The sequence below is a fragment of the Podarcis cretensis genome (assembly GCF_951804945.1).
Source record: "Podarcis cretensis genome assembly, chromosome: 2".
NCBI classification, from domain to species: Eukaryota; Metazoa; Chordata; class Lepidosauria; order Squamata; family Lacertidae; genus Podarcis; species Podarcis cretensis.
In genome coordinates this window covers 20,932,531-20,952,124 of record NC_137171.1, presented here as the reverse complement: position 1 = coordinate 20,952,124, position 19,594 = coordinate 20,932,531, and the positions used below count along the sequence as shown (strand labels likewise).

Sequence of the window (19,594 nt, the reverse complement as noted above, 5' to 3'; positions counted from 1 at the left end):
TTGGCTGCAGGAGCTTGCAGCAGCCAATCAGAAGCCGCACTTTGATTTCCGAACATTTTGGAAGTTGAACAGACTTCCGGAACGGATTCCATTCGACTTCCAAGGTATGACTGTAATAAAATAATGAATACTGTCGGGTCAAGCTGCCATTGTGCTCTGCCCATCATACCACAGGAGGAGGAGCTGGCTGCATCGCTAGGGCCGATACAGCTTGTTCCTCCCTTGTCGTCTTTGAACTGCTCCACACAGACAGCCACAACATGCTCTTCAGATGGAGCAGTTTAAAGAAGCCCCTCAACATACAAGCCAGAGTGGGGGCTCCATTAAACTGTTCCCACTCCCTAGCTGAGCGAGCCACAATGCATTGCACATGAGCCAGAGAGGCATCGGGGCTCACTCAGCTGGGGGCAGGAGCCTTTGCACCCCACAGCTGAGCAGCACAAGGAAGCTCCGGCGAGAAACCTGGGCCAGGCAGCCTGTTCACTCTGCATGCTGGGGAGAGAAACTGTCTCTGCCCCCAGCGTTGGGAACAATCTTCATTATCCCTGGTACCAGGGTGAAACTGCCTCATTGCAGTGTTATCACCAGACTGCAATGCTGAAAACCTGACACTGCCCAGGTCTAATATTAAATCCTCATAGTTCAAAAGACATTCACACGATGCACCGACTCTTCTACAATACTGAAAGAACCACATCTTACACATCTCAAGAGGAGCCCCTAATTCTGTCTGCAAAAGCTACACAAAACAACAAAACATAATTAGCACAACTGATACCCAAAAGATTGGCAGCATCAGAGAATACAAATCTGGGTTTCCTCTCATGACCAAAGCCAACTCTAAACTCCACACTGGAAACTTCAGTAAAAGCAGCAGGTACCAAAATTATAGCCTGCATTATAAACACTAGGCGTGATCTGATTTCGCCACTGCTTTTTAAACAGAAAACATTCTTGACAATTGTCACAGTACCCTTCAGAATCTTATGTGACCAAACATAGTTAGGCAAACCAGCTATTCCACTCTTCCTTTAATAACTTTGTGAAAATTAGACTACGCTGCAGAGAGACAGGCAAGGCAAAACATTAATCATCACTACTGCTGCAGAATAATGTAAAGAGACCATAGTATCAACTGACAGACCTCAATCATTGCATGACTGCTTCAAAAACATGTTCCTCCCTCCGCCCCAAATTTGAGAATCTGTTTGGCGAGAGCTGAAAAGATGGTTGTGTACAAAGAAGCAGGCCACCAGCACAACACAGAGTAGTGAGATTTGCAACTATTTATTAGCTCGTTTGACACTTACTCCACGGCCCTTAATCCTCCATGGTGGTTTTCGTCACTCCGTCCCAAAGAGTATCGAGCGCAACAGCCGCACAACCCTCGCCAGCAAATGCCCCACACAGCCAAGAACACCCAAACAAGGTGCTGGTTTAAGGCCTGGCTCATACCTTTCTTTTACATAGATCCGCAGAGCTCGTCCTCCTCCTCAGCCGCAAAGGAAAAGGCCCCCAGGAAGTTTCAGTCCTAGCCTAAGGGAGGGCCGGCTCCATGAAGCTGCATCTTCATCATTAAGCATGGTGGTCCCTGCAGGCAAAAGGAGTCCAGGGCGGGGGGTGGGCAGCCACACACAGGTCCAATAGAGCCTTGGGTTTGATCCAAGCCTCAGGGCTGGGCAATTTTGGCAGCCTCTGCCTTAATAAGTGCAATCAGGTCTTGGTTGATGAGGAAGACAAAGCGCAAGCTTGCGATCTAGGGGGAAAGAGAAGGGCTGTCAGTCTGGGTGCGGTGCGGGGTGGAAGGGAAGAAGTGAAAGCGCTGCATCTTTTACAGCAGAGCTTTCAAAACTTGTCGTGTTGGTGATAGACGAGCATCATTTCATGGCCCAAGTAATTCAGTTTTTCTAGCAGCCGACACGCTGATGTGCCACAACACACACTTTGGAAAGCTGTGTTTTATAGCCTAGCCCACCTCACTGAGAGGCCAAATTGGCTGCTGCAAGAAACGATGTCTTCCCAAACTGGAGGCTCTCTGGACAGGTAATAAACCAACCTCAAGGAAGTGGTCTACCTTCCAGACCAGGCTCTTGGCTGACAGCAGCTGAAGAAACTACACCCCAGCACTTTTTATTTTATTATGTTTGCTGGTTCTGTGCGGAATCAAAATTCACAACAGCTGGATGCAGGCAAAGGAGTCTAGCATCCCATGGATTTAGGGCTGGGCTCAGCTGGTCTGGATACTGGCATCATCTTGTTATGGAACCATCAACCAAGAAGACTGTGAAACCTATCACCACAAAGCAGCACAGCCCTCCGCCCTGCCCACCTCCAACAGCTCACCTCCACGACTGAGTTGTTGCTGAGCTTCCATTTGCTGCCACAAAGCACTGGGCGCCCATCCACATAAATGGGCCGCCGGCCTTCATTTGCCAGGAAAAAGTCGCCATTGTTCTTCAGTTTGATGACACCTGTGTGTGCGCCCATGGAGAGATGAGAAGTTAGACTTTCCAAGCAGAAGGAAGGAAATCGGCCACAACTGCTTGCAGAGAATGCCTCGTAAGTCAAGGGTAATTGAAACTGTGTGTTTTGTAGCAGGTTAGAGACCCTGAATCTGCAATATCCTTATTGGAAATTTTGGCTCTCAAAAGTGAGCAGCTCAGGTCAATTTTTCCAAGGCTATTTTAAAATGTGCAAACTGGGAAATGTCACTGAATTTGGACTTTCCTAATTGGGCCTTTTTAAACACCATTATTATTATTATTATTATTATTATTATTATTATTATTAATTTTTATTATTATTAGTCACTTTGTGTTGCAGCCTCAAGGGCCAGCAATTTAATCTCAGGCAGATCCAACCCCCTTCTACCTGATCATCTGCATTTACAAGTTGTTTGCTAGAATAATAATTTATTATTTATACCCCACCCATCTGGCTGGGTTTCCCCAGCCACTCTGGGTAGCTCCCAACAGAATATTAAAAACACAATAAAACATCAAACATAAAAAACTTCCCTAAACAGGGATGCCTTCAGATGCCTTCTATAAGTCGGATACAATGGACACTTGGGTTGTGAACGTGATCTGTGCAGGAGGCACATTCACAACCCGCAGTGTTCACAACCCGCAGCGCCGCGTCTGCACACACGCGGGTTGCGATTTGGTGGTCCTGCGCATGCGTGAGCGCCAAAACTCGGAAGTAACCCGTTCCGGTACTTCTGGGTTCGGTGCGGTGCGCAACCCGAAAATGCACAACCTGAAGCGCCTGTAGCCCAAGGTATGACTATAGTTGTTTACTTCCTTGACATCTGATGGGAGGGCATTCCACAGGTTGGGTGCCACCACTGAGAAGGCCCTCTGCCTGGTTCCCTGCAACCTCACATCTCGCAGTGAGGGAACCGCCAGAAGGCCCTCAGTGCTAGACCTCAGTGTCCAGGCTGAACGATGTGGGTGGAGACGCTCCTTCAGGTATAGTTAAAAAGTCCACAGATTTCCATCTAATGTCTTGGAAGTCCTCATGTGGCCTTCAGTTACCAATTCCTGATTTAGGGCAAGGAACAGCAACTGCCTCGCCTGCAATTTCTGACACAGCAAAACACCCAAAGGCCCCTTGATATCACATGGCATTCACATCAGGAACCATGGAGAGAAATTAAACACGGAGGCGTAACTTCTCAGCCCTATGCAGGCATTCAAAGGGCTGCCTTCCTTCTCCATCCTACCACAATTTCACACCCCTTGTCCTACAAAGCCCTTCTCCCCGAGCAACTCAAAGGCAGTAGCCCAATCTCAAGTACCTTGCTTGCGGGATATTTTCCAGGCTGGCCCCTCGAGCGCTAGATCCACATCAATCTGATTGTCTTTGGTGGCTCTGCCAAGTGTGATCTGGAAGAGGAAACGAACAGAAGCATTCATTGTGTGTCAAGGGGACCAGCATTTTGCTCAGAGGAAATTGCAATCCACAGCCATCAAAATTAATTAGCCAAATCGACATGGCTATGGCAATCGTTCCATTAGCTCAAGCATTTTACCTTCCTTGCCAAACAGAACAACCCCCTCTCTCCTCCCTTTGCGTGCTGTTTTGGGGGTTCTCCTGACCCCCTCAGAACCAATTTAGGGGTGAGCAGTGGAAGCCCCATTGCGCTAGCCGAAGTTCCTGTGTGGGCTTCTGCTGGCATGACTCATTAAGTGAATCTGGCTCACTGCGTTTTCTTATTTGGCTTCAACCGGCTGAATTTGAGCATTGCATTCTGACATGGATATTGAAGCTGCTGTTAGCAGAAGCCTGCAATCTCTTGGGAGGCAGATTCCAGATTCCACATTACAGATAAAGTTGCACCATAGCAGAAGAGGAAAATAGAGACCTTAGAAGCAGAATCATACCGAAGATACTTCTTACTTTTGAAAAGGAGTTCTCCAACTCTTGAATGTAAATACACACACAAACACCCCTACAACTATTATTTTTGGCTTAGAAATATACTTGGGAATTATGTAGAGGCTACAAATTTATATATATTGGTAAAAGGTAAAGGACCCCTGGACGGTTAAGTCCAGTCAAAGGCGACTATGGGGTTGCAGCGCTCATCTCATTTTCAGGCCGAGAGAGCCAGCGTTTGTCCACAGACAGCTTTCCAGGTCATGTGGCCAGCATGACTAAACTGCTTCTGGCGCAACGTAAAACCATGACACAAACCAGAGCGCACAGAAACACCATTTACCTTCCCACCACAGCGGTACCTATTTATCTACTTGTGCTGGCAAGCTTTCAAACTGCTAGGGTGGCAGGAGCTGGGACAGCAGAGGTTGATGTATCGAAACCATCCTCTGCTACCATCCTCCACCTTTCTGTGACTCCAAGCAGCTGCTCAGTAGCAAAACAGAAACTAACAGCAACAGTAGCTCACTCCGTTGCAGGGATTCGAACCCCCAACCTTCCGATCGGCAAGCCCAAGAGGCTCAGTGGTTTAGACCACAGTGCCACCCACCCACCCACCCACGTTTTAAAATTAGTGCCAGACACCAATGTTCTGTTCTGTTACTGTTGGCTCCATTATTGACAGAACTATATGCATCTTGCTCTCTCTGATGCAATCCTACCTTGAAAAAGCTCTGCACTGTCTCAATCTAAGCAGCCAAACGACAGACTGGACTCACCTCCCGGGAGCGCATGAGATAACGCACCATTCTTCCACGCAGCACAGCCAATGTTTGGTTATCAAAATCAGGGGAACTCATTCCTGGGAGAAAGAAAAGGAAGGATTAGACAGACATGGCCACTGGAAGGCCGTGGTAACCGAAGCATGCTGGGCAAGGAAAGCTGGGTTGTGTCTCCAGGACTCTCACTTAGTTGCTCTCACCAAAGGAGCCCTTTATTTAATAGTAATAGTAGTTATTGTTGTTGTTTATTTGCCAGCCACTCTGGACAGCTTACAACAAAATATGAAATATCAAACACTAAAAAACTCTCCCTTGTACAGGGCTGCTTTCAGACATCTTCTAAAAGTCAGACAGAAGTTTATTTCCTTGACATCTGATGGGAGGGCGTTCCATGCTTATTCAATGAAAATTTATATATTACTGAATAAAAAAATCAACCTCTATGAAGTATTCGCTCAAAAATAGCAGTAACAGCAGACTTTAAAAACAGTAGACAATATTATTATTATTATTATTATTATTATTATTGAATACAAAATTGTAAACTGTGTTGAGGTTTATTAGAATAAAGCAGTATATAAATAAAACTATGAAAATGGAGGCAAAAAAGCTTTTAACAAAAACAAATGCACATAATAACATTACGTTGTCTGGATAGGGAAGCCTCCACGAAGCTGCTCTTAGCTGACGTCAAAAGCAATAAACAAACACGCTTGCCTAGTATTAGCTGGAAGTCCCGGGGGAACAGGTGCCGCAACACTAGGAGATGGGGTTTCTCACCCACGAGAAGAGACATGGTGTGGCTCTTCTCTCACCTGTTATGCTGTCCACCAGCACCTGCCACTTGTGGAGCTCTTGCTCCAGTTGCCGGATTTCACGCTTCTGTCTCCGGTCTGCCACTGTCAGTTCTGCGAGGAGAAAGGCCGCAAGCATGAGGAACAGATTTTTGAAAGAAAAACGAAAGTAATTTTAAATAAATAATCATGAAAAACCAGGAGAGAGAAAAAGAAAGAGAAGTGGTCTTGGGGCTGGATAAATTATTCCACTGCAGGTAAAGCTTGCTTCTGTCTAGGGTTGGACCTACATTGTTCTTCTAAATGTTTTCAGATTTAACATTCTATAACGCTTAATGCAATTTCCCTTTGCTGGCGGCTCGCTGCACTGCAGCGCCCTCTGGTGCTTTTAACGCGTTTTTTACCATTATAAACCACGAGTGTAGATCCAGCCTGCGACCATTAAGGCAAGACTGAGGAGGCGGGGCGAGGAGAAAGCTTAGCTCCTCTCTCTGCAAGCATTCATTCCCAATCCATGTTGAGAGTGCTGGCCTCCACAATAAAGGGGCGGTTTCCTTACATATAGAATACGTGAGGCTCAGTCCTGCTACCTGCCCATAGCTGCCCAATCAGGATTCTAACACATATTATAAGTGATTCCGATTTTACAGATCAGAGTCTTTTTTCAGTTTCGCCCAAGAACTGGCTCACAGGGATACACCAGCCAGAATCACACAGAGTTTTATGGAGACAGAGTCATTTGAAGAGTGTTATTTTTGCTCCACTTCTTGCAACAAACAGCACCCAACTCACCATGCTCCAACACCTCGTCTCGGACATCCCTAAAGAAGAGAGGAGGGAGGGAGAGGGAGAGGGAGAGGGAGAGGGAGAGGGAGAGGGAGAGGGAGAGGGAGAGGGAGATGTTACATCTTGAATTGGTAACTGATCACAACTCCAGTGCCTGGGCCACAGATAATATATATATTTTCTCAAAAACACTAGCTTGTGTTCGCTGGATTAGGGCTCTACCATGTTCATGTTGAGAGAAGCACAGTAATGCTCAAAACTGCAGCACAGGAGCCAGACTGCTGGATGAAAACTGAGGAGAAACAAAACTCACCATGGACTCCACTCATTAACTAGTTTCACCCTAGGTCTGAAAAGCCCCACATCTGCTCTCTCAAATGGGTGGCCTCAGGCATTAAGTCATACTGTGTCCTCATCTGGACAATGACAGCAGCAGCGACTTGTCTTGGATTTTAAGGTTTAAGGATGATGCGTGCCAACTGGGCACCATGTTATATGTTATACTGCCCCCTAGTCTCCCTATTTAGACATGCTTTGGTTTTCCCAGTGTTGTTCTGATCAAGCCTTAGGATCAGTTAGAATGCATCAACTAATTGCTCCCACATTGAACATCTACCTAGTCCGGTTTAGACCAACTCATTTAGGGGAAAACCCCCTCTCTCTGGCCTTCTTCTTGGTCACTTTGTGTTGCAGCCTCAAGGGCCGGCAATTTAATCTCAGGCAGATCCAACCCCCTCCAACTGATCATCTGCATTAACAAGTTGTTTGCTAGAATAATAATTTATACCCCGCCCATCTGGCTGGGTTTCCCCAGCCACTCTGGGCGGCTCCCAACAGAACATTAAAAACACAATAAAACATCACACATTAAAAACTTCCTGATACAGGACTGCCTTCAGATGTCTTCTAAAATTCAAAATATATTTTTAAAAAATTGTCCAGTAGCACCTTAGAGACCAACTAAGTTTGTTCTGAGTTGCATGGACACTTCTTCAGATTCAGATTCTAAAAGTCAGGTAGTTGTTTATTTCCTTGACATCTGAAATGAGGGCGTTCCACAGGGAGGGTGCCACTACCGAGAAGGCCCTCTGCCTGATTCCCTGCAACCTCACTTCCTGCAGTGAGGGAACCGCCAGAAGGCCTTTGGAGCTGGACCTCCAGTCTAGGCTGAACGATGGGAGTGGAGATGCTCCTTCAGGTATACTGGGCCGAAGCCGTTTAAGGTTTTAAAGGTCAGCACCAACACTTTGAATTGTGCTCAGAAACGTACTGGGAGCCAGTGTAGGTATTTCAGGACCGGTGTTATATGGTCTCAGTGGCTGCTCCCAGTCACCAGTCTAGCTGCCGCTATTCAAATTGCGTTCACATTATAAATAAAAAAATGAAGATAGATTCCTATTGAAGTGTGGACTGGATGTGAGTTTAGCTAACCCTTAGGCTAACATATGTCCAGGCTGAAACCAAAGTTTCTCCGGCCACTAAGCCAGACAAACATAGGCCAGGAATACTGATGGAAGTGTTTCTAATGAAGAGAGGGAACGCAGCTGGCCTTAGCCACACCCCTTTCACTTACTTTAGTTTGCTGTCATCTATCATGTCTTCGGCATCGGAGAAGTTGAGCACCTGGTCCCCTTTGGGCAGTGGCTGCACTGGAAGAGACCAGAGAGGGCAAAGGACGGTTCAGAATCCTGGCACAAGCCGCAGGTCCCAAACTTTACCTGGCAACAGATTAGCTGGCCATACCCGTTTGATCATCCAAGAGGTAGTACTGCTTCATGAGTTGCCAATGCGTCTGCAGGACCTTGGCAGTGCGGGAAGGGTAGAAAACCTCGGGGTGCTTGTGCAGGAGGTCCTGGAAGGTGTCCAGGGTGGGTTGGCTGGTCTAGGAATAAGAGAAAGGAGGCTCAAGCAGGAAGAAAGGAGCCTCCGCCAAAGGCTGCTTCTCACATTTATTTTCCACGAATAGAGATTTTAACTCTAGTTAAGCCCATCAAGTTAAAAGTCAACTGTCAAGAATACGCGCAGCTTGCAGACTTAACATATAGAACAAGAGGACATATGTTTAGAGAAGATTGGAAAACGTTTATTGAATATATGGGAAATAACTGTGTACAGCTGAAAATGCTGGCAGCATTAAGATAAATTCAACAGTGTAAATAAGTTTTGATAGATATAATAATTGAATACTGAATGGTATAGTTTTTGTAAAACTATGATATGTGAAATGAACCATGGAAAGAGAAGAAAGTAAGTGACTGATATGTTAAGCATGTAAAAATGAGTACTTTAAAATTGTAAAACAGAAAATCTAATAAAAATTAGAGGGGAGGGGGAGAACTGTTATGTTTTCTAGAAAGACGAGAATGAAATTTACAGGCCATAAACTTTGTGTAGCCATTCAATAATCTCAAAATTATACAAGGGAGGCCTTCAAGAAATTGTTGCTGTGTGGAATGTTTCTGTTCAGGCTTCCAGCTTAGCCAGTGAATGCCCTTTGAGAAAATGCCTGGGTGGCTGTTATATCAAGCAAGCCACTTGCTATACAGGGTACAGCAAATCTCTACCAAAAATCATCAGGGAGAAAAGGAGCTACTCTGAATCCTGCCTTGCTTTCCTCTAAGGCAGCCTTTCTCAACCTGTGGGTCCCCAGATGTTGTTGAACTACAACTTCCATCACCCCTAGCTAGCAAGGCCCGAGCTCAGGGATGGTGGGAGTTGTAGTCCAACAACATCTGGGGACCCACAAGTTGAGAACTGCTGCTTGAAGGCATGGGTAGGCAAACTAAGGCCCGGGGGCCGGAGCCGGCCCAATTGCCTTCTGAATCCGGCCTGCGGATAGTGCGGGAATCAGCTTGTTTTTACATGACTAGAATGTGTGCTTTTATTTAAAATGCATCTCTGGGTTATTTGTGGGGCATAGGAATTTGTTCATTCCCCCCCCATATAGTCCGGCCCCCCACAAGGCCTGAGGGACGGTGGACTGGCCTCCTGCTGAAAAAGTTTGCTGACCCCTGCTCTAAGGTAACCAGGGCTGCAGCTAAGCAGCCCGTTCTTGATGCTTACCGATCCCACTTTGCTTAGTAGCTGCTCCTCTGCTTTGCTGAAAAGCACTTTACTCTGCATAGAGGCTATGGCTTCCGGATGCAGCTGCCGCATGGCCTGGCAAGACAGCCTGGTGGAGGAAGGGTAAAAGAGAAGAAAAAGGGATCAGTCGCCCCACACCAAACAGCAGTCAGTGGCATTCACCCAAGAAAATATAGAATATAAAAAAGAAAAGGAAATCATAAACAGGGGTGTGTAGTTGGTTTTCTATCCTCACAAATGCCAAGATGGACCCATAGGGAGTCTCATTTGTGCAATTAAAACCCACTTTTTTAGGGGTAAACACTCTTAAAACTTCCAACAAGCCTCATAAATGCCTTAACCCCAAGCAAAATTGCCTTCTTAGGTGAGGTTTGGATATGCCAAAGGGGCAATTCACATTCAGGCACTGAGGAAGCAGGGAACAAACGCTTCCCAGTGAAACCAGCTCTGCCCTCAGCAGCTGTTTGGAAACAAACAGTGCTGAGATTCCATCTTTCAGTGCCATCTCATAAAAAAGCCTGACTTTATTTTATTTTTAAAGGGGACTAAATCGAAAATATTGCATCCTTCCTCCTACTCTGTAGGGCTGAAGAACGAAGAGGAAAGGACAGTAAAGGAACTTCCTTGCCCATACACAGAGTCTTCCATTCTGAAAATGAACTTGAAAGGCAAGTCCCGTTCATTTCAAAAGAATTTGCTTGCAAGTAAGAGCATTTATGAAAACTTTCAGAGCTAGGTGAAAACCATGTTCCTCCACCAGTATAACGGACTGTCTTCCCTCCCATCACAAGCTGATCTAGTCCTAGTCCTCAAATGGAGATGGTTCAGAGATGCACTTTGTCCTTGGGAGACAAGACACCCCTTTAATAAGATCAATCCCCATGTGGAGGAGAAAACTTACTTGGAAATCACAGGGTCATAGAGCAGAGCGTACCACCTCTCCTGGATCTCCCGCAGATTAAAACGGCAGCTGAACTTCACTCCCAGGTGCACAGAGGTCAAGTCATTGGTCTTCAGAGAGGAAGAGAAAGAGAAATTACTCTTGGGAATACAGTGGGCGCTTGGGTTGTGAACGTGATCCGTGCAGGAGGCACGTTCGCAACCTGTGATGCGTGGGTCGCGATTTGGTGCTTCTGCACATGCGCCGAAACCCGGAAGTAACCGTTCCAGTACAGTGCGCAACCTGAAATCGCTGCGCAGCTCTCCCTCTCTACTGAAGCCGGGAGAGTCTTGCTCTCCCGGCTTCAGCAAAAGGAACCCGAAGCCTGCGGAGCGCAGCGGGAACTCGCGTTGTGTTCCAAAGGCTTCAGGCTTCAGCGAAAGCAACGCAAAGCCTCCGGAGCATGGAAGGAGCACTCCCTCTGCGCTTCGGAGGCTTTGCGTTGCTATTGCTGAAGCCAAGGAGCCTGCATTCGCTCCATAGGACTCACACACATTTCTCCTTAATTTTTGGAGGGGGAAAAGTGCATCCTATAGAGTGAAAAATACGGTAATTACTGAGCAATGTGGAAAATGCATGGAATTAGGACACACAAGAATATATATGAAGCTGCCTTATATGATCCATCTAGCTCACTACTGGTCTACACAACCTGGCAGCAGCTCACCAGAAAATGTGGGAACGCAAGGCCCCAGGAACATACCCAGGCCAATATGGAAACAGAGAATGGGCTCAGGGGATTACAGATGTCATTTGATATTAACATCTGCACATGGAAGACTACCTGGAAGCCTCACTTCAGTCACTATGAGTTTCTTGAACTCAAATACTCTTCCTGATCCACTATGGATCTTGATTTTAAGAACACCTGGCATCCCTGTATCTGCATCTATCTATATGTCTTATCCCTGTTCTACTACCTGAAGCACAGCGTTGATCAGCAACAAATCATCAGTGGGTTTCCAGCGGCCCAAATCCTTGTTGACCTGCAAGGGCTGCTTGCTCTTCTTCATCCGCTTGGTGAGGCTGGGGTTTGGAGCTGGGCTTGGAGTGACAGGTGCAGAGACAGATTTGGACACCTGCGGAAGCAGAGGTTGGCATACAGACTACAACAGGCACAGCAACACAACAAAGCCAAAATGTAGCAGAGAGCTGTGGCCGCTGACAAATTGCATCACAAGGTTACTTAAGGTGCACCCGCAACAGCACTGGACAGCACTGAGATGCAAACGTTTGCAAGGATTTCAAAAGCATTAAATTTGAACAATATGGCCACAGATCTGCTATGGTGGCTCTTATCAAGGGAGGTATAGGTCACCCAACTCACCTTCTTCTTCTCACTGGAAGAGGGTTCACTGCCAGAGCAGCGCCCTGGCTCCACCCCACTGGGACCCTTGGCCCGGCTGGATGATTTGGCAAGGCTACTCTCTACCAGTTCATCATCAAACTTCTTCCGCTTGATGAACCTAGAATGAGGAAATTCTGTATTATATTGCAGCAAGTTTCCTCCACCAATGGCCTCATCAGCACTGCTACAAACAATATGAATATGGGTTGTCAATGGAACTTCCTGAAGGCTGAAGTCCACAAAGGGATTCAGAATGACTGGGGAGTTTCCCCACTTAAAGGAATTTGTTTACAAGACCAGTGAAGAAGGGGAAGAGGAAGAGGAAGAAGAAGAACAGCAACAACAACATTTATATCCCACCCATCTGGCTGGATTTCCCCACCCACTCTGGGCGGCTTACAGCATATATAAAAACCTAATCAAACATAAAAAAGCAGTTACAGATAGGTAGCCGTGTTGGTCTGCCATAGTCAAAACAAAATAAAAAAATTCCTTCCAGTAGCACCTTAAAGACCAACTAAGTTAGTTCTTGGTATGAGCTTTCGTGTGCATGCACACTTCTTCAGATAAAAAAGCAGAATATCTTATACAGACCATAAACCAGTAAATCAGTAAAAACTAATAATACTAATTATAGTAGTAGTAGTAGTAGAATACTAGTAATAATAATAATAATAATAATAATAATAAAGTTTACAGTTATACCCAAATTAAAATAACCATCAACCCCAGGTAAACATTTAACCAACCCCAACCCAACAAAAACAAAACAGAGGAACAAAAATTAGAACCGTTTAAACTGTTATAAAACATTTTAGCCAAGAGTTGTTCCAGCAATGTCCCTCTGGCCTCCCAGGAGCCTTTTTTAGCTGTTTGAGGTGAGTCTGGGCCCCAGCCCCTAGGCCAGGTGGAAATGGGCCTTGCAGCAGGGAGCAATCCATTCCGTTGCCTGCATTTGTTTTAAAATGACTTTAATACAGTGGAGCCTCACAAGACGAAATTAATTCGTTCCGCGAGTTTTTTCGTCTTGCGATTTTTTCGTCTTGCGAAGCACGGACTTTGGAAAAGCTTCAAAAATCACCAAAGTCTTCAAAAACCTCAAAAAAGGCTACCACACCGCACGCTATGAGTTGCTCCTCGAAGTGAATGCACGGTTTTAAGAAAAAGGAAACAAACTTGCAAGACAAAGGAAACAAACTTGCAAGACGTTTCCGTCTTGCGAAGCAAGCCCATAGGGAAATCCCTCTTGCGAAGCAACTCAAAAAATGAAAAACTCTTTCGTTTTGCGAGTTTTTCGTCTTTCGAGGCATTCGTCTTGCGAGGTACCACTGTATTGTATTGTGCGTAGGGCAGGTAAGAAATCAAACAAAAATGGTAAAAGCCTGGACCATAAGGGGAAATGAATAAGGTGCCAAGTTACAACTCTGAATGGGGCATATTTGGTTCTGAACCCACCAGGACCACACTTGCAGTTACAGTGGACGCTCGGGTTGCGAACGTGATCAGTGCTGGATGCACGTTCGCAACCCGCAGTGTCGCGTCTACACACGCGTGGGTTGCAATTTGGCACTTCTTCGCATGCGCAACTGCCAAAACCCGGAAGTAACCCATTCCGGTACTTCCGGGTTTCGGCGGTCTATAACCTGAAAAAACACAACCTGAAGCGTCTGTAAGCCAAGGTATGACTGTATTTATATGAGCCCTTTGCGAATAAGATGAATACAAAGGGGCTGCAGGCAGCACCGCTCCTCCTAGCTTCTCGTATATTGAGGCATAATTTACAGAGTAGAGGAGAGAACCTTTTCCACCTGTGGAAGCTCCCTGTGTGATTTGGAAGTCAGGGTTCTAAACTGTCCATGACTAAGAAAAGGCTCTCCACTTCAGAAGCCATCCCTCAACAGACACGGGGCCAGACTAGAAAAGCTAACCAACAAACTGAAATTAGCACGGGGACCAGCAAAAGAGGATCGCTTCAGCCCAGTATGTTCCCCCCTTTATCACATACACATCTCAACAAAACAACATAGCGCCCCGCCCCCTATAGAATACAAATTGATATAGCTAACTTGACGCAACAGCCCCTCTCCGTCACAAAGAAAACTCACTGCAAGAAACTAAATGCACCCAATCATGCGACAGGCTCTCCAAGCTCCCACACTGCCAACAAAATCAAACAAACAGATAAAATAACCTATTCTCACAATGCCGAGACAAAAGACTCTGCACATGCACTAAGCAAAAGAAAGAAAAATATCATGCCCACTTCTTTCTCACCCCCGCAACCCCACAATGTCTGTAACAGCAGAGTCTCACACCAAATGTAACTGACCTGTAGAAAGGACTCGATGAATTGAAAACAAAGATGTTGTATGTACCCTTGTTAACTATGCAAATACTTTAATAAAAACAACTGTTTAAAAAAACAACCCACAGATACGGGGCCAGGAGAAGCTGCATAATTTAAGGAATAGGGTAAAATGCACAGCTCCTTTAGAGCCATGTTGCCCCTTCATGTGAGTTGTATGTGAAGAGGATTGTAGTCACATTGTTTTGGGTTCCTCCTCCTAATTAAAAGAGCTTTTAGGGTTTTATGCTGTGGCCCCACAGGTGAATTTCCCAGTTATCTTCAGAACAGTAGATACCCCTAGCCAAAAAAGGAGCCAGACTATTTATCTACCCTTTAGCACCTGGATTTCGGGGGGGGGGACCATAGCCAACCCACAATGATCTCTATTCTACTCAGCTGCTCCAGTCTCCAAGCTCAGGCACCAGGTGTCCTCCTTTTCCCTAGCTCAGAGGTTTTCAACCTTTTTGAGTCCATGGCTCCCTTGACCAACTACATTCTTTCTGCGGCACCCCTGTGGGGCTCAGGAGCCCAGTAACGTCACCCCTTGTCTGCAGAGCTGCAGCCTCTCACCCTTTTTCAAACATGCCCCCTTGTGCAATGTTCCCTCAGCCTTCTCTTCTCTCCTCTCCCCTCTCCTTGGAAGTCCTCTGGGTAGCTGCTGCTGCTGTCCCTGATCTCTGACCCACCCACTCCACCCCAAAGAGAGGTGCCTTCTCACGCTGCCCCACGGGCCTGGGAAGAGGATGCCACCAGCCTTAGCGGCCTGAGGGAGACTGGCCAAAGGTGAATGTGAGGCCAGCACCTTACATTTGGAGGCAGCAATTGCAGCAGCGGGCACCGCCAGTCCTGCATGGTGGAAAGACTCCCCTTTGGAGCTGGGCACCCAGCTCCCAGGCAAGCATTGCACACTGTAAGCGCAAGAGAGGCCAGCATGGTCCTTGCCTAGGCTCCCACTTGTCCATCCATTCCCAACAGCAAGGACTGGCTGGCTGGGCTCCCTTGCTTGCTTACTCTGAGTCCACCTCAGCTCCTGGCAACCAGCACCCCCTGGCCAGTCCCAGAGGCACCATTCGCCCAGGGAGCTAGTAGCCAGGGCTGCTGCAACAAACAGCTGTGCAAGCCTTTGGGAGGCAGAGACACAAGAGGGCATCAGAGGGAGGGAGGGAAGGAAAGAGGGAGAGGGAGGGACAGAGGCCAATATTGCCCTGAATATCATTCAAGGCACCCCAAGGTTGAAAACCACTGCCCAATATTGCCTCCCCAAACCAACCCAGAGGGTACCTGGAAGAACTGCGCCGTTTTGGAATGGCACCCGACACTTGTGAGGAGCTCCTTTTTTGCCCTGCCAGAGACTCTTCGTCTTCAGAGCGGCTCGCTGTGCCCGACGCCATCAGTCTGGAATACAACACGTCTGCGACAGAAAAAGAAACAAAATCACTGGCTGCACAACTGCTCTGTTTTAATACCATGCTGGGCTAATTTTAACCATGTGGCGAATACTGGATGCTGCAGAGGATAAGCAATAAGGTCTCTCCCCCCCCCCCCCCGCCCCCAGCACTCATTCACAGATTTGTCTATTGATTCATCCATAATTCAGCAGCCCCAGGCATTCAGAAATCAACCGAGTTTGGCTGTGCTCCACAAGAACCCTTTGTTTGTGTACAGTGGTACCTCGGGTTACAGACGCTTCAGGCTACAGACGCTTTAGGTTACAGACTCCGCTAACCTAGAAATAGTACCTCGGGTTAAGAACTTTGCTTCAGGATGAGAACAGAAATCGCAATGTGGCAGCAGGAGGCCCCATTAGCTAAAGTGGTACCTCAGGTTAAGAACAGTTTCAGGTTAAGAATGAACCTCCAGAACAAATTAAGTTCTTAACCCGAGGTACCACTGTATTCCTAAATACATTTACCTGGAAATGTACCATCCGAGAAACTTGCTTCTAAGGAAATGTCCTCAGCCACTCTTATTAGACAGAGAACGACTTCCATGGCAATGGCTTCCACAAATCTATTGTCACAATGTTAATACAGTACTAACATTTGGGGCCATCCAAGGAAGCTGAATGCTAGAACATTCAGGATACACAAAAGGATGATTATTCAACATGCTCTACGTGGGGCTGTCTTTGAAGGGACATGGGTGGCGCTGTGGGTTAAACCACAGAGCCTAGGACGTGCCGATCAGAAGGTCGGCGGTTCGAATCCCCGCAACGGGGTGAGCTCCCATTGCTCGGTCCCTGCTCCTGCCCACCTAGCAGTTTGAAAGCACGTCAAAGTGCAAGGAGATAAATAGGTACTGCTCTGGCGGGAAGGTAAACGGCGTTTCCGTGCGCTGCTCTGGTTCGCCAGAAGAGGCTTAGTCATGCTGGCCACATGATCCGGAAGCTGTACGCCGGCTCCGTTGGCCAATAAAGCGAGATGAGCGCCGCAACCCCAGAGTCGGTCACGACTGGACCTAATGGTCGGGGGTCCCTTTACCTTTACCTATGTGGGTCTGCCCTTGAAGACGACTTGGAAGCTTCAACTGCAAAATCCAGCAGCCACATAGCTAAGAGCAAAGGCTGTGGGGCTGAGCCGTCGTCTCCCAGCACCACCTTCTAGAATTCTAAAAACAGGCTGGCCGTTGGGGCAAACCAGAGGCTGAGACTAGGGAGGCCTTTGGTCTGATCCAGCAGGACTTTCTTTTCGATGTGGCTTTTCACATCATCCCCTGCCTGACCCCTTTAACTGGGAACTGAGCCTGGGGGCTCCTGCAACTGAACTAGCACCAGAGAACTAGATTCAGTCCAGGCCGTCTGGAGCTGCACAGCAACCACCCACTCTTTGCCCCCCAAAAAGGGTCTATCTGTGGCTGGTAGTTGCTACACATCCACCCAGTTTATGGCATGCCCAAACATTTATAGAGCTGCCATACGTCCGGAATTTCCCAGACATAGACGGTTGTCAGAAACAGTGTCCAGGCGGAAATCACTGAAATCTCCAGGAAAATCCAGACAAATGGCAGCCCATGCCGGAAGTGTAGATTTTGTAGAATTCCATAAAAAAAAAGCACTCAACAACTTTTGCGTCTGGATTTTCACTTTTTGAAATATGGCAACCATATTTTTGAGTTTTAAAAGGGTTGTGTTGTTTACAGCTGGGACAGCTCAGTCGGGGCTCTTAATCTCAGGGTTGTGGGTTCAAGTCCCACATTGGGCAAAAGATTCCTGCATTGCAAGAGGTTGGACTAGATGACCCGTGTGGTCCCTTCCAACTCTTATTCTGTGGTGTAGCAGCTAGTGTGACAAATTTGAGCCGGGGAGACAAAAATTCAAAGCTCCACTCAAGGGCATGGACAGTTAATCAAATCATTATAGGGTTGCCATATTTCAAAAAGTGAAAATCCAGACACAAAAGTTGTTGAGCTTTGCAAAATCTCGAAGAACTTGGACGTTTCTGAGCGATTCCCGAGTTGTGCGTCCGGGAAATTCCGGGCGTATGGCAGCGCAGGTTTCGATCGGTGGGAGGGGTGGGGAAGCGCGGGCAGAAGCTACTCAATCTGCGCAGGCTTGCGGGGGTTTCGCCCTGAATCTCGCTCGAACCCGAAGCGAGGGGAGAAACGCAGGCGTCGCGCGCCTGCGCAGCGCTGCCACCCTCCCTCCTCGTCCGCTGTCGCGCATGCGCTTTCCACCCTCAGCCCTGCCGTTTTCGCCCTCAACCGACTGTGGCAAATGTTTCCCCAGCTTAACGGTGGTCCACCTCCGAGGTTTTAGAAAAGGTTGCCCCGACAATGCCTCACCATTCCCGAAAGTTACGACGGCTCCTGCCTCTCTCCGACGTCCATCTCGGAGACGCGAAAGAAAGCTGAATCACTTCCGGGGGGAAAAAGGAAGGAGTCCACGAAACCACTTCCGGTTTGTCATCGAGAAGCCCAAGCGAAGCCGAGACGGCCATCTTTGTTAAAGGCACAGCAGTCGGTTGGTGTGCCCCTAAACCGCGGAAACCGCATTTCCATGGCAATGGGCCGCGAAAACTTTATTATTATTATTATTATTATTATTATTATTATTATTATTATTATTATTATTATTATTATTATATTTATATTTATATTTATATTTATATATACAGACACTTTTTATATTTTCTGTTTTACAATTTACTCATTTTTACATCCTTAAAATATCAATGACTTCCCTTCTTCTCTTGCCTTATCTTTTTTAAAAAAAAAAATCACTGATTTTTTAATTAATTTATTTGCATGCCGGCTGCTAGGCATGTTGGTTTTGATTCCCAATAGATTGGAACAAACGAAAAGAGGTGCTTACTAGCCTGTGGAATTCACTGCCACATGAAACGGCTGAATGGCTTTAAAAGGGGATTAGGCAAATTCATAAACGGCTATTATGCATGATGAATAATAGAACCTCCATGTTTAGAGGCAGTTTAGAATTGTGAATGGCAGTTCCTGAGGAGCAACAGCAGGAGAAGAGGGTTGCCTTCATGTGCTGCTTGGCGGTTCCTGATTGGTGCTGTGGGACACAGGATGTTGGACTAGATTTGCTCATGTAAACTGAGTTTGTGAATGGAGCTCGGTCTTTGGACGCCAAGCTATGTAGTGCCCATGTTCTTCTTTACAGCACAGTCCTAAACTTAGTGAGTTATTGCTAAGTAGACATATATAGGATCGCGCTGTAGGGTTGTGCTGTTAATCCTGGCAACGGTCAGGCCCAGGTCACACATAACACTAAGCCAAAACATGGCTTAGTGCAAAAGTGCAAGCATGCAGCTTCCCAGGGAGAACATCGTGGCGGCTTTTTCTGCTTGTCCAGCCCTGCTAATGGGCTGCTCTGAGCTAAGCTATGATTTGGCTTAGCATGTTGTTTGAACCTCTGGGTGGAATCTAGACACATATAAAAACCATTCTGAATATGCTTTTTTTTAAAGCATTTTGAAAAACGCATAAGGCTCACCATCGTCATCTGGTATCATATTGCATATTGCACTTAAAACGTTTTATTTGTGGCTGTACAGCATACCTTGGATCCCGAATGCCTTGCGAGTTGAGCGTTTTGGCTCCTGAACACCGCAAACCCGGATGTGAGTGTTCCGGTTTGCAAACGTTCTTTGAAACCCAACTTCCAAAGCTTCC

The 19,594-nt window shown here is 46.8% G+C and overlaps 1 protein-coding gene across 1 annotated transcript; it reads right to left on the bottom strand.

The window, feature by feature from the left end:
• Positions 1-1,271: 1,271 nt before the first annotated feature.
• Positions 1,272-18,387, bottom strand: MCRS1 (microspherule protein 1). The gene is made up of 14 exons (XM_079965550.1): positions 18,242-18,387; positions 15,743-15,872; positions 12,094-12,232; positions 11,687-11,845; positions 10,728-10,837; positions 9,806-9,914; positions 8,486-8,624; positions 8,316-8,391; positions 6,749-6,777; positions 5,978-6,070; positions 5,160-5,242; positions 3,800-3,887; positions 2,344-2,471; positions 1,272-1,756 (listed from the first exon to the last, which is right to left on the bottom strand). Exons 2-14 carry the CDS (start codon positions 15,850-15,852, stop codon positions 1,670-1,672), a joined length of 1,350 nt encoding a protein of 449 aa, XP_079821676.1. The 5' UTR covers positions 15,853-15,872; positions 18,242-18,387; the 3' UTR covers positions 1,272-1,669.
• Between the last annotated feature and the right edge of the window lie 1,207 nt (positions 18,388-19,594).